Here is a 26,195-nt window from a genome sequence, read left to right on the forward strand (position 1 = left end):
CTTTACCTCCAACTCTTCACGCTGCTTGGCCAATTGTTTAGGATATTTATTGAGATACATTATTGTAGCGAACATTAAGTTTTAGATCTTTTCTTGAAAGAAGATCCGGGGTAGATAAGGTCTTCAGCAAACCATGCTTGTCGTAAAAGGTGATAGTGCGACTTGGTTGAAGCATGTCATCGTATCCCAATTTCGTGGATCGATGCTCATGATGTCAACCACTGGACTGTCTGGCTAAGACTCGATTATTTACAGACCGCCGTCATATAGCTGGAATAATATTGCTACGTGCGGGGTTAAATACCAAACCAACAAACGAAAACTAGAAATATCCATCACGTGGTGACTGCGAGCGACTACATTCATTGCTCGCATGAACAGAAATAACAAATACGTTCAGATGTAGTATTTGAAGGTATTGACCAAGTTCGTGATGGACTACCAACCTTTACTCGAACTGCAACAACGTGATCATTTTTCATATGGATTTGAAATGGTTACTGATTTCAACTTGGGTTCTCCAATTAAAGGCAGGGATGAAATTCAATTCAAAAATGATATTGGCGTAGTGCTAATATGACTCGATGTTCATGCTCATATCCTCGTAGCCAGTAACATACCATAAAAACAGAGTAAGCGAGATGGTTTTATTGTATATCACTCAGACAGTATATCATATGCATGATACAACGTACAGCGTGTTATTGTGGATGGGTTTTTCATAACACACAGGATCAACATAGATATATGAAGGCATCTCTCTCAGTGGAGAATACATACTTTATTCTGCCATGAAACTTTTGTATACGATGAAGTATACAACTCCGTGTGTATTAAGGATATGAGTCATCACTGCAAATACGATGGGCACACTGGAATATATGACCAGAATGTTTCAATTCCCCAAACAATTTTTTTCTAGTCTTACGTGCAATAACCTATTCTTCGTTTTGGTCACCATGCTTTCATGACGGTCAATAATGTGTTAATAACGAAAAACAAACTTGTTCAATATCAAAATGTATAAATGAACAAATGGGTTTATCCCTAAAGCATGATTTTATATCAAAACAAAAGAACCATACCATGTTATGAATTATCCCATATTAAGTTGCAATAAAATGTAATTGATTTACTACCCTTTTGTAGTCAGCTGGATTTGAAAATCTCACATTAAAGGTCAAATTAATACCTTTTCAGTAGGAGATAAATTTACCAGTGGGTGAAAGGTCATGGGATAAGTATAAAAATAAATGGAATGTTATTACATTTTCAAACAAAAATACATATGTTTTAAATCTAACAACATAACAGCATACAAATAGTAACGAACTGTTACATTAAACGCTATATATAATGGGCATGTGAACGTTATGTACATAACTGCTGTTAAAGTTTTCAGTAAGCAATATCCACATTTGTATGCGAGTTGTTGCAATATATCTGATAGAGGCAAACATTTGATGTCATCAGGATTCAATCAAATGGCATAAATGACATCAGACATAACAAATAAATCTGTTTGTCGCACAAAATGTCATTTCAAATAGTATGTGAATGCTTTCTAAAACATCGCAGATTCGGAAAGGCTGGAAAAAGAAATCTATTGACCTCCTAATGCGATTATTTTGTCAACGTTTATAGTTATTGTGTCAAATGACAATACAAACAAACTTGGACAAATGACTATTAGACTTAGGCGAAGTTACCTGTGTGCATGGCATGTAATCAATTCTTTAGTCAACGAAAACTAGACAAAAGCTCATCTTTCCTCATTATTAACATAGATACAGACGTATGTTGTCTGTTTGACTCGTCATTTCTTTAAATATAACTCTAATATATAGTCATAATGTTAGTCAATAATATATTGACACGGTTGATCATGCGTTTGTAAAGGTAGCCATACTAAGTTTCAAACATAATATACATATACATGTGATCGAGTAATCTATGATGACATCTCCTCTTTCACCAAAAAAAAAATTAAATTTGAAAATCAAATTTACAATAATAATAATAATAATAATAATAATAATAATAATGGACATAATCTCAATGTCATTGTTAATTTTGTTGATGGTTCTGTACTGCTGGACGGTACAGAAATGAGTGTCAACCAATCGAAGTGCCATATCAAATCGGCCCTGTCAGGTTTTCTAAGAGAGACTCTCTGAGCGACCACTGCATCGATTTAATGTACAGTATGTTGAGAAGGTAAGCGATCCCGAGGAGTCCTTCGCTTGGATGAAGTCGGGTGGCCTGAAAAGTGAAATAGAAGGCTTTGTGTTTGCTGCTCAGGACCAGTCACTTCCCACTCGAAACAGTCAATGTGTGATTTTGCATCAAAATGTAAATATGTAATGTAGATTATGTAATTAAGTTAAAGAGACTGTCCACCACAGTGTCAATGGATGCCCACAGTATCTTAAGCGACATGATGGTGAAGCTCGATCATGTTATAGCTGTCTTCGCCATGCTTGTGGTTTTGACACAGAGGTCCATCCATGGTACGACCCGGAATATGTAGAGGGCGTCATGGAAACTGATAAGTACAACATTCTTTGGAATAGGCCCTTTTACAGTCTCAGACGTATCCAAGCCAACAAACCTGATCTTGTCCTTTTCGCTAAATCCAATGAAATCATTTATATCATTTAATTTTCTGTCCCTTTTGACACTAATGTGATTGACAAGATTGAGACAAACATTGCAAATATGCGGACCTCGCTTTCGAAATGTCACGCGTGCATCCCAAGTACCAAATTTTTCGACTCCCCATTGTCCTCGGTGCCATAGGTTTGGTACCTCCCAATCCGTTGACTGACATTGGGAGAGTTCCCGGGTCTGCTACCAGGAATACAGCCCTTCTGACAATCTGGGTAATGCAGAAGGCTGCAGTGTTGGGGAGTTTTCACATTCTCCGAAAAGTTCTGGAGGGGTTTGACTAGGCAGCGCTTCCTAGGAAAGATCCCATTCGCTGTCTGGGCTGCGTGTAGAGGGGGCAAAGGCCCTGAGCTGATGATGAGCTAAACCAGCTTGACTGTGCCAGGATCACCAAACCCTCTTTGCTGCATTTTTTAAATTTTAATCTGTAAATAATAACACAGCGACAAAACCATTCCATAACATAAACAATCCATTGTACGATAAACACATTGCAACAAAGCAGTATAATCTGCTAACTAGACGAGCCCGGCAACAAAGTCATATTATGTATTTCCTGAACACCATACTTGGGGCGAAAAAGTTTTCTCGAACCAAACATAAAGACAATAGTTTGGAGGGCCAAATGGAAATTCATGCTTCCAAAACATTGTACATCGTATCATCGGTTAATTCATCACGCTGAAACATAATCGCAGTCATTTAATGACAACGAGGTACCCTGCTCCTCTCGTGGTTTATTCAATAGAGCAAAACACGCATATTGTTACGATCTTTCCACATTGTGTTATGATTGCACACGGTGATAGCTGCAGTAACAAACAGATAAATATATATATCAATACATAAATAGTTTCCACAAATCTATAATATGTTCCTTCTCCAAACTTTACAAACAACATAATATGCCGTTACCATTCTTGTGTGTATTTACAGAGATAGCATTTCAGTGTCAAACGTATTGTAAAATTAAGGGTCAGGTACAACATAATCGGTTGTCGCCTTTTCGCCTTCTCAACCATTATCACTCATGGAATCACTAAATATAAATGCTAAAATATTCATATATACATGTGATAGTAGCAGTAAATGTTATTATAAAATTGTCTCGTGAAACAAATTCCTTGGGGTTATTCCGAGTTTCACTTTCAGATTACAAGAATTCCAACTGTGCATTTTACACAAGTGCTTTTGGCATATTTTGAATTTGAGAAGAAAGCCCAATTCGTGCTTGGGCCAAAATGAGATAATGAGGCAATTATGAAACGTCTAAGTCTTGTTTAACATGCCAATCTTTAATCAGCGTCAACATTTTCATTGAATGCCAAGGGTCAGTAGGGAAATGATTAACATTGACTCTGTTGGTAGATTTACTGTCTGATGTATGACTCACACACATCTAAACACAGATGGACTTGTCGACCCCAGGAACCACTCGTTAGCATTATGAGTGCTTATATCTGAAACTAGGTGATCGATATCTATCTTCAAGGCATAGCAGCTAATGATAACATGTTTTAGCGTCAAAACATTATCTTAAACTACACCCTGGGTATCACGCAATAGTTTGCATGATAAATTTGTCAAAAGCAGGCGAGGGACAGAGAGTTTTAATTCCGGGTAGGGACTGTGGGGTTCTTGTGAAAAAATGCTTTGTTCCAGAAAATACTTCGAAAAAAAGATTTTGACATATTTTTACACAATGTGAAAAACATGACAGTGACCAACAAATCCCTGTTATCCTAACCACTCCTCCAAAACCCTCCCACCACCACAACCCGGAATATTAAATGGTTGGTCGACGCCAGGATTGGCGATGGGTCACAATCTGATCATGTCTTAATGCGAAAGGATCCAAGTTGTTCCATACATTCAACAAACTCAGTGTTTGAAATGTGACAGTTTTGATGTCTGACTTGGAGTAACTCAATACACGAATATGTACACATATGATCACACAGTGAAACATCGTTAATCCAGATTGTACCGCTCCCCGTAAAATGTTCCGGATTAACCAATTTCTAGTTCAGCGACTCAATGACTGATGTTCTTTTGGTTGTTTAAAGACGCTCCCAACAAAATGGTTAGCGGGTTTGTATTCGTAGGCTTCACTGTAACTACTTCATCATTTAAAAAAAATTACTCTTCTGTTTCCATATAGTTCCTGTCGTACCTGCCAAGATTGCAATACAATTGCCTTAACACTGTAAAGGTCAGCCTATTTGGTTTTATAAGTTACGCTAAAGAACTGTGTGGCTTCTTTGCGTACTACGTACGTTAGAACCCAACGTTAGTCCCCTTAACTTGGCCCTCATATTCGTGTTCCAAGCAATTTTGGAACCGCTGTCATTATATTTCACTGTCGAAATCGCTATTGACATCTCTATCTTACCGCCAACGTTAACCGTTTGAGTGCAACTGGAGAATGAGACAGGTTCCATGGATCGATCATATTTTGTGATTATTTCGTCATAAGGTTTTTTGTTAAAACGTGCTTGCGTTTTAACAACACACTTCTTTGAAGTCTGTAAAGCTGTTACGGGCCGACTCATCAATAATGTTCCGTGAGCAGCTTCGTCAGGGTGATATCAGCAAACTTTGTCTCTGTTATTAAGCAATTTGCTGTACGAACATGCTGGGGTCCGTTATTTTCAGGCACTGTAATAGTTTGCAATATAAACAGAGGACCATTCCTATACATGACTGGTTTCACTCCAGATTATCACAAGATATTGACCAAACTCCATTAGGCCTCTTATTATTCATCAACGTCTTTAAGTAAACGAATCCTCTGAGATTTTCCCAGTCTGCTTTGTTTGAAATACCTCATTGTATTGATCAGTTGTCGATTCCCACCAGTTTAGTTCTAGGGATGTTGGTACTATGCCACGGGGAATCTGGTTCCAAGAGTTTGGGCTTACTGAAAAGTTTGCATTCTGCACATGTCATGTCTCAGTAGTTGTTTCTGGATTGTTTTCACATATGTTCGAAATTATCATTTGCGTGTGGTTACATTTGTCATTTTAATCTTCTTCAATGCCGCATGTCCCAAATATGACGCTTCTTCTTGTTTGGAATGTAACATTCTCGGTCACATGCACACTTCTTGATCCACATGAAGTTCATTATTTCTCGTCGGCCAGCACTACATTCGAATTCAACGAACTTGGTCCTGGTTTTCTGAGGGTAACAACAACGGTCTTTTTTACAATTCGTACAAAATTTCATGTTGAATTCTTTCACGCTTCGGCAGTCCTGGTACTCAACTCTATAACGCTGCCCACTGCGCGTTGTCGGTGTACACTTTCTACGGCCCTGAAATAAACAAAGATATAAAAGACTTAAATGAGAATGTGTGGGGTGAGGTTTATAGTTATAGTTCAGTTATATCACTGTGACATGGGGTAAGGTGCTCACAGACCAAAGATAATAATCAGGGTAATACTGGATTCAAACCCAGGATTAGTGGAGCCTGGCGTGACGAAGGGACACAACTCTGAACATCAATTGACCCATCCCATCAGCAAAGTTCATATTGAACGAGTGTTGTTTCATAAGATTTCACAGCTGTATGTTTGTTGCAATGTAAAGCTGAATGCAAACAAGAAATATAACAAGGACAAAATGGCCACTGAGGGATACTCTTCTTTTATGCAGTTAGTGCTTCGTTTTGATGATACATTTAATGATACATACATCATTCAGAACCAAACAGACCAATGTAGTATTGGTGCTTATTAGGTCTTTCACCAACAGTGAAGTCCCCTGGAACTTCGAAAGTATATTGGTGTTTTTGTTGCTTGAGTAAAGCGTCGGCATAACATGATAGTACTGGCATCATGACGTCATCGTCTTGTACCATATATCGAGTTAATGGGATTAAAGGAACCAGATTTTTTTTTTTTTAGGAAATATTTTTTTCCAATATTTTAGAACTTTAGAGATAACAACGGAACACAAACGCATATCAACAGTCTGCGTATATAGCCTCTGTGTCAATCAATCCATTCCGAATATTCCTGAATGCAATATTCAACGTTACGTCTAAGGCTGAAGAAACTGCATTCCATGAAACATACACGTCTAGATTTTCAGGAACCTTTCCCTTGATTTACGTCAGTTTAGAACATTACTGACCCTTAACATTCAAGTACATCACAAAGGGGCATCGATAGTATTGATAGTGCAACTGAGACCCAAATCCCAGCTCTTCCCCAGAAAGCACTCAATCCTTCTAATCATGTTTTTCTCAATGTGCAAATATAACGTCCATCCCATAATCTTGACCATCGATCTCTGAGCGCTTTCAATCCAAGCCTCCCCTGTCGACAGGTGCTCGGTTCACGCAGAACGGATTATGTGACATCCTTACGACACAAATTAAACACAATTAGTCCGTCTTGAAACAAAATCAATATCATGTTTGCCCAAATGTGATCCGAGGTCTCGCGGAATCAATGATCAGGACCGAGGAGTTCCGAATGCTGATCCGATGACCTCGGAGAAGGAGATATCACAGGGATGGTCTAAGCTGCCCCAGTTTCTCGTACTTCGCAATATAGATTGAATATACAATTACCCATTGATGTGAAGTCCTAAATTGACTTAACCATCTATTTGTGCGTGTACAAAATTAAGGGCTATTGTCTGTAATCGAGATATAATATGCAAGGGAAATAAATGACCTCACAGGTCATCCAAGGAGGACCTTATATCTTAATCTTGAAACTCCTGCATTAAGTATTCGAGGATGTGATTTAGCATTTTATACAAGCATAAAAAAGTTTCCAACCTTTTAAAAAAATACAAACTTTGCGAGAAAACATTGCTAAATATGTCCAGGAAAGAAAAGACTTCAGGATACAGATAATGACTCATTTCATAAAAAAACAGTGAGAAAGTGAAAATTAATATTTGTTCTTCGTTTGTAAAAAGTTGGAATCATATGATCACATAAAAATGAAAATCTCAAAGAACGAAATGAAAATTAAAAAAATGTAAAAAATATTCATTTGAGAAATTCAGGGAAAAAATATATCATCATTCATATTCCCTCAAATCCGCCAATAAAACAATATGATGCATGATACGTAATGGAGGCGAGAGGAAGCAATCGTTAAGGGGCATTTACACAGCGCAGAGGGTGAGACTCTGTTACTCGCGGCCACATCAGTGTAGTCTCCCTGCGGATGCCTTTGTCGAGGGGTAATCTGCCTTGTCCGGGGAGACCGATTCTTCTGTCACCCTGCAGTATCGCAATTCTTATTTTCGCTTCGTAAGTAATGGGCAGCTGACCACGATATCCTCAGGGGCACCAGTAGCCTTGTGTCCTCAGGTGGAGCGTGAATGAAATGTGCGTTGTAGCGAAAGGATCCTTCTTTGCAATGTAGTGTCGGGGAAACAAGGGAATTCGGTGCAACATTAAAGTATGTCTAGCGAGAAAAGCGCTCAATATATATAGGGACTTTCATGATGCCAATGTTCGTTTATGAAGGAGTCCAATTTTGTACATGAGAATAATAATTCCAAGGGCGCATTACATATGAGTGATCAGGTAACAATTTGATTGAGCCGTCAAGTCTTCCCAGCAACTTGCTACTCCCTACTGTTAAATGACAAAACCAACGACATCCCTAGTTACGTCATTGGAGCAAACATAATTGTCTCCCTAGCGTCTAGTTCCATCAGCTCACAGATGCAGGTTGGCAGAACCAGTGCTGATGTTCGTCTTCAGGGATTGTCTCTTACACCTCGTCCTGATCAGCGTATAATGTAAGTGTGTGATTTAAACGAGTACACCCACACACAGGTTTTCTGTTCAACACTTAAAATACATAATGTAAGAAGGTCACAGCTGTACTGTTATAACTCAGAGGGAGGGAGTAGAATTTTAGCCAAATGCTAGCAATATCAAGAAGGGGGCCACCAGACAGAGGCTTCGCTGAGAATGATAATAATAATAATAATAATAATAATAATAATAATAAAAGGCCCTGAGCTTATGATGAGCCTAACCAGCCTGACCGTGTCAGAATCACCCAAACCCTCTTTGCTGCATTTTTTAAATTTTAATCTGAAAATAATAATAATAATATTAATAATAATAATAATAATAATAATAACTCTTTTGAGCTGTTTTCTATTCACTGGTGGTTGATCCAAGTATTTGGAAGTACTTATTAAAAAGATGTGGCTTGAGTTTGGCTTTGAAAACAGAAAGGTTTGAAGAATGTTTAGTTCACTCGGCTGGGGATTCGACGGAAAGGAGCACAGTGACTGTGAAAAAGATCTTTGTCCAAGGGACTGACATTTGGAAGAGAGAGAAGCAACTGACCGCAGACTCCTGGTGGGGTTAAATTCATTTGGGGAATCGAACCCGCGCCTTCATCGTGACGTGATTGACCAACTAGGCTACACGTCGCCCCTCTACAGTTTAGAGGACATGGGAACACAGTCAACTGATACAACGAAATCAAAGGACTTTTCAAAGTAATTTCTTATATACAGATTTCGTCTGTTCAGATGTTCGTTTATGAGATTCCTAATCGTGCTGAACATTCCTCTTGTGAAATTAAAAATGCTTCGCTACTTCGTTGTTTTGTTTTATGCGATTGTTTGTTATATCCTAACTTTTTTTCCTATCTGACTTTTCATTATATCGGCGTTCACAACATGAGCATAAATACTTTGGCTTATTATCAAATGTACACTGTATAATTTCATTGTTTTAGGCATTACATAATGCATCCATATAAGTAACTACAACAAAAAAGTGATAAAATAGCCAGTCTATTAACTTGTTGTCCTGGCCATTTATAATATACGAAGTCTAGATATTGGAGATATTGTTGTTATGTGTCTGGAAATCGAGAATACAGCACGTGTAACGCTATAGGTATACTGTTAATCTAATTATCACTAAAACAATATTTTCCCCGTACCAAAACCACATAGGCATGTAAGAAGAGACAGAAAACCATTTCAGATTTTGATTAGCATCGATCAAGCAATCACTTTCTGTTTGAATGAGAACATCGAACATACATGTATCTGTTTATGAGGCTTCTGGAAGTAGATTGCTGGCGGGGAGAAATAGACAGACAAACCCTCACATAAAGTCATTGGAGAGATTGCTGTGTTGTGTACGAGCATGTGAAAGCTGCGCCGTGGTACGTGAACATATGCTTTTGTCAAAACACAAGTGGTAGACAGGAGTCTTATCCCAATTTGGAAATAAAAATATGGACAAACGAACCAAAGCAAAACATAAATAAAAATCGTTCAATCCCAGGTTGTAAAGTGGCGTGTCAAATGTATATGACACGGACATTTGCTTCGACAGAAGACAAAAAAAGGGAATAAATTTCCTTCTAAATGATACCCGTAAACAACTGAAAGATATTAAGGTGTTCATCCTTGGAGGGCAATGCTCGGCACCTTTTCGCGAACCCCTGGTATTATCACTAGTTGATAGTGATTTTTTAACACATGTTTTAGGACATAATCGGGTTCTTACAATTGACTTTGCTTTCAGTAAAAAAATCTTATGATAGTTATGGAAAGGGTGTCATCGCTGTTTTTTATTTGATTTAAACGACCATTTGAATAATATCCCGGTGTATCAACGCAATGTGGAAGGCAATGTTAAAGTCTCATTACACTCAGATGCTGACAAACCAAGGATCAATATCACATTCAATTTTGATAGAATTCGTCTACGAGATTCACCTCTACGGAACTGTATGGTCAAGTTATGGTTCCGTTGGTTTGTTGTTTAACGCCGCACTCGTGAAGTCCAGCTATAAGACGGCGGTCTGTAAATACTCGAGTCTGGACCAGATAATCCAGTGATTGATATCAATATCATCGATCCATGAAATTGGGATCGACGACATGAATCAACCAAGTCAGCGAGCCTGACCACCCGATCCCGTTAGTCGCCTTTTACGGCAAGTATGGGTTGCTGAAGACCTATTCGAACCCGGATATTCACGGGTCCGTCAAGTGATGGCCAACTTGGAGACTACTGTTGTGAATTTGTATCTACTAAGTTGGTTCCTTATTATGAAGCACAGTTATGTGTTTCTCTCAACTTGTGCTACATATACAGAAACATAAATATCGTTCACCACCTTACTTGCAAACTATGCAGTTGTTTTCCGCTTCTACTGTTGATGACATTAGTTGTCCAGAATGAACCACAGAGACATATATATGTCATTCATGTATTCAATATGATAATAGTCGTGATATTTCCAACCAGCCCTGGTCATTGTCAATGTGATGCACTTTGGAATAGTACTGTCATTAATTAACCTTTCCACTGATATTGTGCAATACCCTTTCGATGTCGTCCGCGGATCTTCATAAAGGAAATCGTATGTCGTATCTCCTTTCTCGACAAAGTCAGGTGGAAAGTTTGTGAGAAGCCATCAGACACGCATTATCGTAATGGCTGTCTGATCTTTCAATACACTTAACGGGTTTCATTTTGGAAATGATTCTGTGGGTTTCTTTCTCATCGTCGGGAAATCAGTAAGTGGACAGGGAGCTTGACTGGAAAACACGTAAATTCTGACATTGTCCAAACGAATTGGCTAAATGCTCATTATGCATCCACTGCATCATCTTTTCTTTGTTATTAAATGTAACAATAGATATACGCTTATAAACTGCGTCGTTAACAAAAGTATATCCGTGCAACTTATTGAGAGCGTCATGAATGTTATTTCTTCATAGTCGGTCACCATTGTCTGGTCGTGTCTCTTTAAGATATCCTGCAGCACGATCTTTCAGGCAACATGTTTTTTTTATTCTAGTTGCTTGTTATATACTACTCAAAAGAAGTTAAGGATCACCCGATTCTTTCATGATGGTAAAGTTAATATGTCATTTATGAGAGATTAACTATAGTAATATGAAAGAATCAGGTGATCCTTAACTTCTTTTGAGAAGTATATTGGAACGTGTGCGTCTTAGCTGTATTGTCCCAAAGAAAAACGTATTTGTTTCAATGACAATTCTGATATAGATTTAGAGCTTACTTGTTTAGTGTAACCATGCGACACCATTATGTTCACGGTTGAAGGAGATTGAATGACAAAGACAGTTACATCTTTCACAGTTGCACCATTAGTTACATCTTGGACGTCTTGGAACATACTGTCCCCGTGATGAGTCCGACTTAGAATTAGTCCCAAGTCACCTACTCGTCGTATGATGCGACTTAATGGATCAGGATGGTCATATTATCAATCACTGTATTTTCTGTTTGTTGCTCATACTATCAATCACTGTATTGTCTGTTGGGTTGCTCATACTATCAATCACTGTATTGTCTGTTTGGTTGCTCATACTATCAATCACTGTATTGCCTGTTTGGTTGCTCATACAGTGATTGATAGTATGTTTGGTTGCTCATACTATCAATCACGGGATTGTCTGTTTGGTTCCTCATACTATCAATCACTGTATTGTCAGTTGGTTGCTCATACTATCAATCACTGTATTGCCAGTTGGTTGCTCATGCTATTAATCATTATATTATCTGTTTGGCTGTTCATACTATCAATCACTGTATTGTCTGTTTGGTTGATCATACAGTGATTGATGGTATGTTTGGTTGCTCATACTATCAATCACGGTATTGTCTGTTTGGTGAAGTTAATTACGTTAACAACATTTTAGGGAAGATATTAGAACCTTTAAAACTTTTCAAGCACGCAACGGTTTTAGTTTACAGAGCAATGACGTCAGATGGCATTAGTCGTTTACATCCAGGAGGGCTGTTTTTAAACCACTTATGGAGTTCTCGTCGCGGAGCCGACAGTGAAAGATCACTGGGCTAGCGGATATGCATTAACGCCTTTTTAAAAGATGTTCCTAAATGGACGGAAGAAACAAGCAATTAACTGCATCATGGCGGCTAGGCGACTAGGTAATTGAGGTAATTTTCTGGACAAAATTGTAAGTGGAAGAAATTGAACACAGCTTTGGTTAGGAAATAGGCACTTGTGGCAATGAAATTGACCAGATAATTTGCTAAACTTTCTGATCATACGCTGTAGTTAGTTGAAAGACGAGGGAAGATTATCAAAGACCAGGACGTCATCCAAACTTCAGATACCGTCAATACGTCAACATATTCTTTTAGCTTGTCAAGACCTGTGAAGATTATGTGGGATCGTGTTGGCATTTTCGAGCAATTATAATAAAGGGTCTTAATCTTTTATTATCGGGACGTCGTCGAAACATCAAACACCGTAAATGCACATCTGTTTTGAGGAAATCAAAAACTCCTTTTTGATTCAACACAAATTAATTAAATTTAGCTTTTGACAGCACGAGATGAAAACAACGATTTTGAATCTATTTTGGAAATCATGAACGTGTTTTTCAATCAGTGTTATAAATTGATTCCAACTTTTCAGTGACTTCGACGTTAAACTGTCCCTTTCAACATAAAAACGAACACTTAGAAATATTAGCTGTAGTCAGGATGCATGACTGAACTGGTGAGTGGAGTAATGTCCCTTAGTCCTACTAGGATCCACTGGTTGTGAATTCGAATCTCACATTCGACTAGCTGTAACTATCAGTAGAATCCAATATACCAAACTATCACAGTAACAAGCACTTTTATGTACTCTACTAAAACGTTGTAGCTTTGCTCATCGAATCTGTTCATTCGCTCTGGTCTAGTGCAACGTAACTGTAATAGACGGCAAATCATGCAATTGCTTAATACACAGCAGACCATGTGATAACTAAGTGTGATGGATATACTTCCATTGCATCGATTTGCGTGTGCCATTATGTGTGTGATTTTTCAATTCCGTTCAACTTCTGTTACACTTCGATGCTGGTCGATTTGAAAATCATTTTGTCATTAATATTTTTACAGAAACTATATGTTTACACAACCACTCATTGGCTCTTAATGTATTTCACAATCAATTGAGGCTTCGATATGGCAATGTAATTGAAATGAAGCTGTTTTTGTGTCATTTTTTAAACACTTTTGTCCGATAAAAAAGGGTGTCATAATTACCAAAGTATTAACTTCTTCCCCACAAGGCCGGAGAAAACACACTCTACGTTCCTGCTCTGCTTTGCAGTTGATGACATCAGCAATGACCCTGACGGACACGCCCACACCGCAGGTCACAGAACAAGGCGTCCAATCCGTTGACGTCAAGTGGCAGGTGGGTGTGGTCACAGCAGGCTTTGGAGTTGTCAGTGTTGGAGGGGCTGAAAATTCATTGTTGGAACAAATTAAGCATAGAAAGTATTTTCTGTCAATATCATAATGCCACAAAATTTGGATAATATTAGCAGTAGGTTTGCCGTGCTTCACTCAGTTCGTCTTTAACGTGTGTCTCGGTGACGTTCCGTGGCAGAAAGGGTTGCCATTTGCACATGCTACTTGTGTATGTATTACGATATAAATCCACGGCACGTACTCAGGCAATGGGTCGGTATCTGACAGTCTCAAGGTGAACAGAAATATAATTCTGTCATACCTATACACAGAATTCGAGTTGTGCCATACTAGCAAACAACTGATCTGTACATGACAAGGTCCAACATAACTCTGGTTCGGATACAAGCACAGTGTCTGTTCATGACAGGGGGCACGGGTTGCCCAGTCGTCTAAGGCGCCGCGATTCGCTGTGCAAAGTTGCGTCCCTTGGGCACGCCAGAAACCTATCATTGTGGGTTCGAATCCCGGTTCGACCCGATTATGTTTCTAGGTTTGTCAGCACCATACTCGTGCTCGTGGGTTTCGCCGAAGTGGTAAACGTCTGAGACCTGCATCACTTCCAGCTTTCCTCCCACATTAAGCTGAAACCCCGTGATGTAACTGGAATACTGTTACAAGCGGCGTTAAAACCCAACTCACTACTACTACACTGTCCCACAACACTCTAGGTCTATAATACTTACAAACAAAGGATCTGTACACAAGGTCCGACAGAACATCAGTACGAATACCTACAAACAAAGGTTATGAATACGACAAGGTCCCACAGAGCTCTAGATCTATAATACTTACAAACAAAGGGTCTGTACATGACCAGGTTCTGGCTCTCGAGCGCCATGGAGCTGTCTCTGTAAGCGAAGTCCTCCAATTTGTCACAAGTCCACTCCTTGCAACATTTGCCCGGGACGGGGAGGAGGGCGGGGTTCTTACAGTTTTTGAGGGACGGCTTGCTGTCTTCTTGGGGGCACAGACTGACACACCCATAGTAACCGTTCTGACACGTACACAGGCGCTTGCAGTCAGGCTTAAACTGTTCCCCGTCATGGTAAGTCGAGCCATCCATGGTACAAGACTTCTTCACTTTCGCTACAATAAAAGCATTCAATGTAAGAGACCCAAAGGTTATTATCCACCGTTTGATGTTTGGGTGTGGTGTGGAGAGTGTGTGTATGTAGGTGTGTGTGTGTGTGTGGGGGGGGGGGGGGGGGGGGATTTCTCTGCTGAATAAATACCAAAGGCCAACACGTGGAAAACCGATAAGTCCGTTAGCTCAAATATTGAAATTATTGTGTACTGTTTTTTCGCTTGCTTGCATTGGTTAAGTCACCATCACTGGACATGCTAGATGCTCTGTTCAAAGGAAAGCAGTGCACGTCTTGGAGACATTCTACCTCAACCAAAAATCCAAGACCCCAGAATATGACGTGTCGGTCCCTAAATACGGGATATTTGTTGTGTATTACCCTACGTTAATGTGAATATATAATGTCAACGCCAGAGAATAATCAGTCTCGATTATCCACTGAAACAGATTCCATTGGTCACTTGCAATGTATGTCTTTTGAAACAATATTCTTTTGAACATTGAATGCAATACAACTACTTCTCCCTGAATGAACCCATGCAAACTATATGGAGGATATTGTTCTTGTACATGTTCACGTCAGAGGAACTGTTGTAATGTAAAATCCCAGTTCGCCTCGAGTGTTTTGTTAGGTTTGTCAGCACTATACCTGTAATGTACCGGTTAATTTAAGTTGAACCTCAGGGAACAATGGATCTATTCTCTCCCTTTTTTCCCGAGGTGGTTCTGACAAATCTTTCCATCCATGCAATGAGTGAGTGAGTGAGTTATGCCGCTTTCAGCAATATTCCAGCAATATCCCATCGGGGGACACCAAAAAGTGGCTTCAAACATTGTACCCATGTGGTGAATCGAACCCAGGCAATCGGCGTGACGAGCGAACGCTTTAACCTCCAGGCTACCCCATCGCCCCTCATACATTCAGGGATATGGACAATGACATGGTTAATGCCTGTTACGATAATCGGCGTATATGCAATTTACATTATCAACTGTCAGCGAGAGTTACAGAGACATTGCATATATGTTTTGTCCTGAGTAATTGTATTCAAATTAGAAGTTTAAACATTGAAATCCACATGCTGGGTGATTGTTGTTTTACGCCTGGCGGTTCATTCCAGCTACCAGCTACCAGCTACCAGCTACCAGGCAACTATTCCGTGTTTTTTAACTTTAATGCAGAGGGCCAGACAAGATAACAAGCACGGCTTGGTTAACGCTACCAGGGGATCGAAACACAGGGTTCGCCTTCTCCGTGCACAGACACTATCCACTATCCAGGGAAGCGATCTGTTCATGCTAAGGGAGGGGGGGGCTTCGATATAAATTACTGTCACGATAAACTTTAGATAGGCAATTAACATTATCCTCTTGTCAGTGATAAGCATGCTCGTGACATTAACAACATGACGTTCAGTGAAAAACATAATACATTGTTGTAGGTTTTACACACATTTATTGTTTCCGAGTCTTGTATTGATCGAGTTATACATCTTTCTATCATCTGTGCTGCTTTCATGTTTCATCATCTATTCCTCTTTAAAGATGCTTCAGATTTCAGAATGACCGTGTGCTTATATGTAGGCCTTTGGGAAAACATCATAATGTTAATCTTTTTTGTGCAACGTAATGTCGTAAGATGTGAAAGGTTTCAATGTACATGTAGCGTTAGGTGCTTGTTGTGTGGTACTCTGTGTTGTGTTGCTATTTTGAAATTCAAACTTTGAGTATATACACTTTGTATTTGAGTAGGTTGTTGATTATGGTTGTGAACTAAATAACGCTTTAAGTTAAGATTATGAGCCGCTTTGAGTGAGTGAGTTGGGTTTAACGCCGCTTTTAACAGTATTCCAGTCATATCACGGCGTGTCAGCTTCATGTGGGAGGAAAGCTGGAAGTGATGGTCTCAGACGTTTACCACTTCGGTGAAACCCACGAGCACGGGTATGGTGCTGACAAACCTAGAAACATAATCGGGGCAAACCGGGATTCGAACCCACAATGATAGGTTTCTGGCGTGCCCAAGGGACGCAACTCTGCACAGCGAATCGCGGCGTCTTAGACGACTGGGCCACCCGTGCCCCCTGAGCCGCTTTGAAAACAATCTATGATGTTATTCATTATTCCGATTTTTATGGCAGGTACTGACTGTGGTGAAGTGAATACAGGTTCTTTAAGACTCAATATCTTTATCATCCTAGATTATTAATATTGCCTGTCACGTATAGGAACCACGGGAGTTATTAATTGGCCAATATGAGTGTCGGTTCTATTCATAATATGTCCATAAATTGCAATACTTTCCCCCCTTTAATGCATCTTAATTGAGTTCAGGATGTCCTCAGGCAAAGGTAACATACTTTACAGCTTTCATTTTGGATGTTTTTCTTTCTGAGATGTTTATACAGTGCATATGAGACGATAATGGATGAAAGGTAATACAAATACCAATCGTTCCATTAAGAACATTATTCATCGTGGCCAAACTGGCTCGATTTCGTACCTACACTGGTATAAGGTCACGCGATCGTTCTTTGGGATTTTAGGAACATTGTAGATGTTGATAATACACACATAGTCTCCCCATTTTAACATGCCTAACCAACATCCATCCAAGTTGCTGTCTGAAGATGTCTTTGACAGGCATGGCATATCTTCCCCCACATCCCGATGATGGTGTCTTAACTGACACCTTACCGTATATCAATATTCCAACTGTATCATGTCTGGGGACACCAAGAATCAGAATCACCAACTGTACCCATACCACAAAGCGATCTCAACGCTATAATAGCATCATCTAACACAGACATTACAATAGTCGATGGTGGTGCAGGAGTCTGTCCTCGATCTGAAACCAGGTCTTCTACATGACGAACGTACGCTTTAATTTCCACAACATGACAACATTTTTTTTTTTTTTTTTTTTTTTTGGGAGGGGGGGGGGGGGGGGAGTGGGGGCTTGTAATCAATACTCAAAGTTTTCAAATGGCTTGCCATTAATTAGGCACCATCAAAGTACATAAGAAATCAAGGTTAGACGTTTCGAAGTCAAACATAAACTGTTAACTAAAATCGTTTTCTATAATCAGGTAGAGGGAGACTGCGTTGTTCTATAAGGGACCACCCCGTGGTCTGCCCCGGAAAACGGAAGGTCGGTGGTCGCATGATACCAAAAGACTATGGGATTTGTCTGTTCCCTGGCTGCTTCTCGGGATTTATTGGATAAAACAAGGAACGGTCGGCTAGCAGTCAGTATACTGTGGCTGAGAAAGGCATCCACCTAAAACTGAGGCATGGTATCTCGATGGGTTAGTGACCATAAAACCGACAAGTACAAGCAGCCACACCCACACACGCGCTAAATAAGTACACTAATCTTCAACGCTGCGTAATACCGCATTTTACCTCACCACGACCCTTCCATATAAACAAACGTTATGTCACTGGTCTTGACATGCGAATTTTATCCCATACAATTAAAGTGCTTTAATGGATAAATTCTGGGTAATAGTTCTAACCCGGCACAATATTAAAGACATTATTCAACTTGCTCAAAGACTTGACAGGTATGAATTATGTGCTATGACAGCATTAATTTCCAAATTCATAAGGGATCTTGAACTTGACTCCGTATTAAGTCCCTAAACAAGAAGCCTAACAGCCGACACAAATGGCTGGATATTGCATTGTGGGTGAAGGTACCATGTAAACAGCTTCCCCGTTAAGGCAACCACTCAATTGATTTCACATGAAATAAAATTGCCTGTAGAGTAAATCGAATAATTTGGCAAGGCAAAGCTGTTTATGGCTTGTCTTGGTTATTAAATAAAGCACCAACCCATCAGAGCATTTAATATAACGAGATTAACCCAAATGTGTGTGCATGGTCTGACTATTGCAATAAAACCTGCGTCTTTTATGGTAATATAAAGGTCTCGACTATTACCTGAAAAAGGAAGCCAATCTTTTGCGGCCTGAATTATCTTGATAATTACAATTTTTGTTTGATATACGGATCAGGGTTTCCCTTCACCAAAATAACTCTTGATAATGAAAGGGAAGGATTTTTATCCGATATTGACCAATGCGGTGCAAATATCATATTTACATGACTATATTAATATTTGCAGCCAAGAACTAGTGATGGGGCCAAGTAAACGATGTTCCTGTTCTCGTCGTTAACAGGCATTATGTAAACCAGGATGGTCTAGTGTGAATACCATACTCATTTGAAATGCCAAGTCTGACGACTCTCTTCTTGTTTGTATTTGGGTTTGTGAAGGTTTTAATAATGCATATCAGAATGGCTAGATTACCCACGTCGGATTAACAGGAGATGGTTCCAGTATGTAAAGATACAACGTGGATGTCAGTACTGTAGGAATAGTATTATGGCTATGTAGTATTCAGGTGTACAGGTGTCACTATGTGTAGTTTACTGTGTGAGGAAAGTTAGGAAAGCGGTGCAGATCATAGAGCATTACACCACAGGTGAAATAGACGTGTACAGCTATGGCCCTGGGGTCATGATAAAGGCGAATATTGTCCTCAAACCCACAGTACTCAGATTCGCGTAGACCAACTCTGAACAGCGATTTTCGGCGCCTACGATGATGTGGCCTCCCGCGCACCCCGCGCACCCAATAGGATTAGTGTTATGTGGTATGAATATTTACGGGGAACACTGATGTCAGTAGGGTAGGAATATGTGTTCACAGTGTTCAGGTGTATGAGCAACATTATAACTGTTTTGTCCGTATTGTAGGAAAAGTATCACACAGTATTCTGACAAACGAGGAACTTTATTATAAGTGTAACGCTATTTTTCAGGGCATTATCATTTGCAGAAGCCCGAGGCCTTCCATTACGGCCCGACGGAGGAGGGCAGTTGACAAGACCGAGGGCTTCTGCAAATGATAATGCCCTAAAAAAATAGCGTTACCCTTATTACTGCTAAAATGGATGGAATTTGTTATCAAATAAAAAGAAACAACGATATCGGTTTTAAACATTTACTTTAATTAACCTGAATGCCACTGACTCACTTTTACAAAGATGGAAACGTCATAGAACAAATCCGATGACGTCACTGACTTCGAGATAAATGCTTTACATGGTTACCGCTTCGATGAAACCGCGAGTACTGGTATGGTACTGAGAGACCAAGGAATATAATCTTTAAGAAACTTAAAATTCGAACCCACGGCCAAAAGTTCCAGTCACATATAAGGGACGCAACTCTGCACATTATAGATAGAAAACGTTGCATATGAAATCAATGAATCCTGATATGTGGTTATTACACATTTCAAATGGAACGGTCAGAACTATCTGAGTCGTTACATATTCCAGGAAGTGCAGAGGTTAATAATTTGAAGCTGTTCAGTCTATAATAGGATTAAGCAATATAGTATTAGGTGCGTTTCCATGACCCACATATTACTTTATCTTCAGATCAAAGAAGGATATGTCAGTCTAGATCTAGGCATTGTACTAAGTACCCTTACAAGGAGATACTCTCTATTAAATTAGTGTAACAGGTTATTGGTGAAAGTGGCACTGACGATCTCATCTTTAATTGCGAGATACCTCAGAGCACATCATAGCCTCTTTTCCCCAAATTGGTTGCCATTCTCCTGTGGCCACGATGTAGTTGATTACTCCGTGGCATCGTTACGAAAGCTAACTGATAATGTATATATATTTGAATTCGTGTGTGAATATGTGCTGTTGTGTCTCCTTGCAACTCTGTGATGTATATGTGTGTGTGATTATGTGTGTGATGAGTGTGTATGTACGTGTGTTGTATGCGATGTATGTGTGTGAAGTGTATGTATATATGTGTGTATGTGCGTGATATGTGTGTGATGCGTGGGTGTAAAATGTGTATATTTGCGTGTGGTGTGAGTGATGTATATGTGTGAAGTGTGTGTGTGTGTGTGTGTGTGTGTGTGTGTGTGTGTGTGTGTGTGTGTGTGTGTGTGTGTGTGTGTGTGTGTGTGTGTTTGTGTCTGTGTGTGTGCACCTGAGTGCTGTGAGAACGTGTGCGTGATGTTTGTGTATGTGTATGTGCGTGCGTCTGAGACACATTAACAAGCGGTAATGGCCCGAGAAGACAAAATCCAAACATATAAAACACACCTTTCCTCCTTACGTCAATATTGTCAGAGAAGTGTGTAATTTTCTTTTTCTAACCATTGCACCAGGTCGGTATTGAACGTGCTGCGCAAGACTGAATTGTTTGCTGTGACCTACGGCCACTTGTGGGATGACATTATCGTGCAAGAAGGATAAAGACGTCTACTGTCCACTAGAAACATCTATTATCTCCGAAACACAATTCTCCGAATGGCAGTAATTAAGCCTACTTCACCGCAATTATCCAATTTTTTTATGCCGATATTGTACCATTACCTCGGAAAGGTCTTCCCAACGACTATCCATCCTTTTGTGGTGTAGGCCAGTGCACCAAGTCCCGTACATCTGTTCGTCTTCTTTATAGAAATATATTCATGTCGCATCTGGCTCAACTGTCCAAGACAAATATTCTGTGCGTAGACCTGGCTTAACCAGTTGCAGACAATTAGATTAGTATGATAGCATCAGTATAAAGGTATCGTGTGTGACATAGTTACAGCTGAGGTTTCTAGAGCCTCCACTTGTTGCAACTGTCTCTACCGATTGGCTGACGCGATGGTGTGATATCATGCTGATGTTTCGGTGAGTTGGACCTATTATGCATAGGGGCAGGTTCCCAATCTACCCTTTCATGGCCGTATCTACAGTATGACGTTGGAGGTAAACAGTAACATGTGTTTCGTAAACAAGGTGATGTTGTGCTGCGGATTGTACTTAATCACGATGATGCACGGGTGGCCCAGTCATCTAAGGCGCCGCGATTCGCTTTGCAGAGTTGCGTCCCTTGGGCACGCCAGAAACCTATGATTGTGGGTTCGAATTCCGGTTCGCCCCGATTATGTTTCTATGTTTGTCAGCACCATACTCGTGCTCGTGGATTTCACCGAAGTGGTAAACGTCTGAGACCTGCATCACTTCGGGCTTTCCTCCCACATGAAGCTGACACGCCGCGATATAGCTGTAATACTGTTAAAAGCGGCGTTAAACACAACTCACTCACTCACTTAATCACGTCATGGTGTCGCTATGAGACTATTGATGGACAATCGTGAATTCGAACCAAGGAACAGCAGCTTCTGAAAGGGATGCAATTCTACGTATGACAGAGGTTTCACCACCGGTCGGTAATCACGAAAAACTGTGACATATATTTCTGGCAAGATATCAACTACGAATATATACCGATCCACATTCTAAAGTCTACACTGTCTCTAATGTTGCCGCGATGTTCCAAACTTCATTGAAGAGCAAACACCACATGACCTACTCATGCTGCTAGAGGAGTTATGTATAGGGGGTGCGTTGCCAGCAATGTATTAACTACATAAAGTTGTGAGTACAGTACACATAATGTTGACACGATGTCCCAAACTTCATTGAAGAGCATACACCACATGACCTACTCATGCTGCTAGAGGAGTTATGTATAGGGTGTGTGTTGCCAGCAATGTATAAACTACACAAAGTTGTGAGTACAGTACACATAATGTTGACACGATGTCCCAAACTTCATTGAAGAGCAAACACCACATGACCTACTCATGCTGCTAGAGGAGTTATGTATAGGGTGTGTGTTGCCAGCAATGTATAAACTACACAAAGTTGTGAGTACAGTACACATAATGTTGACACGATGTCCCAAACTTCATTGAAGAGCTTACAACACATGACCTGGTAATGCTACTATAGGAGTGTATGTATTGGGTGTGTGTTGCCAGCATTGTATAAACTACATAAAGTTGTGAGTACAGGACACATAATGTTGCCACGGGACTATAAAATACTTTGAGTCGCCATAAGAGTATTAACTACATCATATTGCAATGATACTGCAAAGTATAAGTTGCCAAAAGAGAAAAGACTGCATGACATTGCCATCAGAGTATAATCTACAAAACAAATAGCCTATATGTATAAACTACATACCGTGCATGCTACTGTCGCCATGAGAGTATTAACTACATCATGTTGCAATGAAACTGCAGAAAAAAGGCTGCATGACATAGCCATTAGAGTATAATCTACAAAAAAAAGTAGAAACTACATACCGTGCCATACTACTGTCGCGTACATACTACATAATATTGTCATGATCACGTACAATGTGTTGCTACGACAGTATAAGGAACATGAGGTTGCAGTGAAATGAGGCAGTGCACATAATGACGCACCACCTCTGTATAATGTTTCAAAACGTTCTATACACCATAGTGAGGTGAAATGGGTTCTAATGTTGCGTTCAATGGTATTGCACTTGTATAGCCACGTGAATGCACGTGTGATTGTGTGTATGAGTGTGGCTGCGTGTACTAGTCCTGTTTAATTCCGGTTGTATAGTGCAAGCTCATTGAGATACAATGCCTTGTTTTTACATGAATAACCCAATCAGACACTGTATACAGACTCCGAGACGACCAGTCCTTGTTTTAGCCCCTTACTGCCGAGCTCCACGCAGGTATTAATATCAAATACCATCTTTTAACGTCGTTTGGTATGACGCGGCCGGGGATTGAACATCGGACCGTCCGCTCTCCGGGCGGACGCTCTACCACTAGACCACGGAGGCTGTCCTTTATATCATGAACCACTTATGACTTAAGATAAATTTTATGAAGTGCCAAAATTGATATACATAACAAACTACATATGATTAGGTACAAACAACAATGTTGCTACAAAGTATATAAAGTATGAGTGAGTGAGTTGGGTTTAACGCCGATTTTAACAGTATTCCAGTTATATCACGGCGTGTCAGCTTCATGTGGGAGGAAAGCCCGAAGTGATGTAGGTCTCAGACGTTTACCGTAAACTGACAAACCTAGAAACATAATCGTGGCGAACCGGGATTCGAACCCACAATCAATTTCTGGCGTGCCCAAGGGACGCAACTCTGCACAGCGAATCGCGGCGCCTTAGACGACTGGGCCACCCGTGCCCCCGTATACATTATGAATTACATGTAGATGCAGTATAAGCTACAAAACGTTGACACAATTTCAATGTATCATAAACTACTACGAATTATATGCATCATGAACTCCGCATGATTTTGTATAAACAACGTAATGTTGCCAAAAATTATATGTAACATGAATTATGCATGATTTAGTATAAACTACTGTTGCTACGAATTAGTAACATCGTGTATACATAAACTTACATAATGTTGACACAAATTGAATATGTCATGAACTAAGAATGATTTAGCAGAACCTGCACAATGTTGCAAGACGATATAAACTAATATTTCCCAACGATGTAGAACCTACACAATGTTACTGCATAAGTAGTGTTACAATTACGGTTTGTTTGGCTAGAAGTAACACGTTCGCCGTTAGATGTAACACTCAACAGTGATATCTGTTTCCTTATTTCCGTGTGTAGAGATAGGTAGACGCATTCTCAGAAACACATCAATAATATCACTCACTCTCTGTTGTTTCAGGCAAAGACGCAGTTATGCTGTAAATACATGTTATTGTATACTGAAATTAAACACCACCAAAACATGTCTAGAAATTCCTGATCCTAAATATGTTCGTATTATTACATGTCGTATACCTGTGTAGCATTATCAGATGAAATGAAACATGAACGAATACTGATTGTGTTGGTTGCAAAATATGTTATCATTAACCATATAACCTTAGCAGTTCGTGAGTACAAGACTTCTTACGGTTCCAAGGCTCTTGTACTTGCAGGAACCGCCGAATTCAGCTCAAAGATTTCTTCTCCTATGTCTGACCCTCATATTCCCTCTAGGTATTGACGAACACTGTAGACCTAATTGGAGTTATTGAACCGTCCCAATTTATCTCGCTTACAGCATTATCTGATTATTTTCATTCAATCGTGTAAGCGAATCGACTGCTTAAGAAGTGTAGTGAATTGCAAAGGGCTAAATCACTCACTGTTTCTTACCGGTCCAGGAAACGTTATCATAGTCTATACATGTCTACTCTGTTTCAGTGATTGATGCGTGTTCATTTCACACCCGCCTGATATCGACAAGGCAAATGCATCATGTTCTGTGTGTCTATATCACATGTCCGTATCACATGATCAGTTGGTTAAATAATGAGGTCAGTTAGATACAGATGATGCATTTTGCTTAGAAATCGATGTCATGATGAATCTACCAGATGATACCGTAAATAACGTCTTCATGGTACATTTTCCATCAAGCTACATGAACAGTATGACCCTGATAAACGAGGCTGGCAGTTGCACTATTAGGGTAAGATACTAGATTCGTTAATTGGCTGGCACCGTGTAATGGCGTTGTGTATCTGTTCATGAGATCGCGAAAACCAATACTTGATAGAAGAAACAACTTTACTGCTTTCGACGATGATATCACTGTTAGCCTGATGCGTGTGACCACCATCTGATTTGTTTGACCGGTACCAATATTTGAGCAAGTAATTTTAGCGCCCAATTGCAAGTCCAATGGTTTGGTCACTCTATATAGGTCATTTGGTCACATTATCTTATACAAATGAACTCATCACCCTATACAGATGGGATGACCACCCACATGATCAATGATGGCTAATTTGACCACCGATTCAAACGACCTGATCATCAATATGAAGAACGTTTGATGACTATGATTAGTTTCACCGCCGATTCAAGTGACCTGATCACCGTATATGGTCAATTTGAACCCGATTCAAAACGACATGATCGGCAGATGGAGCCGATGTGACCACCCTATTCAAAACAAGTGATCTTATTGTCACATATATCCGATTTATTCACCCGATTCAACTGATTTGACAACCCAACCCAATTAAAATTGTCACGTACATGTGGCTTCTTATTACTGCAAAGCATCTGTTGTGCAAGAGGCAAGAGAGGGACAGTGCGTCATCTATAGTACACCAGTGATGATTCTAATTTAGAATGCGGTTGGTCAGTTTGATTTCCCAACTGGCCGCAATGTGTAAAATCCAATCTTGGTGTTGCCGACTTGAAACGACATGAAATATGCTCAGGTGTGCCAGTACAAAACACTACTGACTCATTGTCATTTTGTAG

At 39.8% G+C, this 26,195-nt stretch overlaps 1 protein-coding gene across 2 annotated transcripts in view; it reads right to left on the reverse strand.

The window, feature by feature from the left end:
- Window positions 1-650: 650 nt before the first annotated feature.
- LOC139459617 (CCN family member 2-like) overlaps window positions 651-26,195 on the reverse strand; it is a 96,637-nt gene continuing 71,092 nt past the window's right edge. For both annotated transcript variants that reach the window (XM_071241198.1, XM_071241197.1), the window contains exons 3-5: window positions 14,723-15,016; window positions 13,718-13,917; window positions 651-5,982 (exon numbers count right to left, since the gene is read on the reverse strand). In XM_071241198.1, coding sequence (XP_071097299.1) covers window positions 5,701-5,982; window positions 13,718-13,917; window positions 14,723-15,016 — 776 coding nt within the window. In that variant the 3' untranslated portion in view covers window positions 651-5,700. The remainder of the gene's footprint in view (window positions 5,983-13,717; window positions 13,918-14,722; window positions 15,017-26,195) is intronic.

Source organism: Haliotis cracherodii, unplaced genomic scaffold, assembly GCF_022045235.1.
Source record: "Haliotis cracherodii isolate W230 unplaced genomic scaffold, xgHalCrac1.p SCAF_13, whole genome shotgun sequence".
NCBI classification, from domain to species: domain Eukaryota; kingdom Metazoa; phylum Mollusca; class Gastropoda; order Lepetellida; family Haliotidae; genus Haliotis; species Haliotis cracherodii.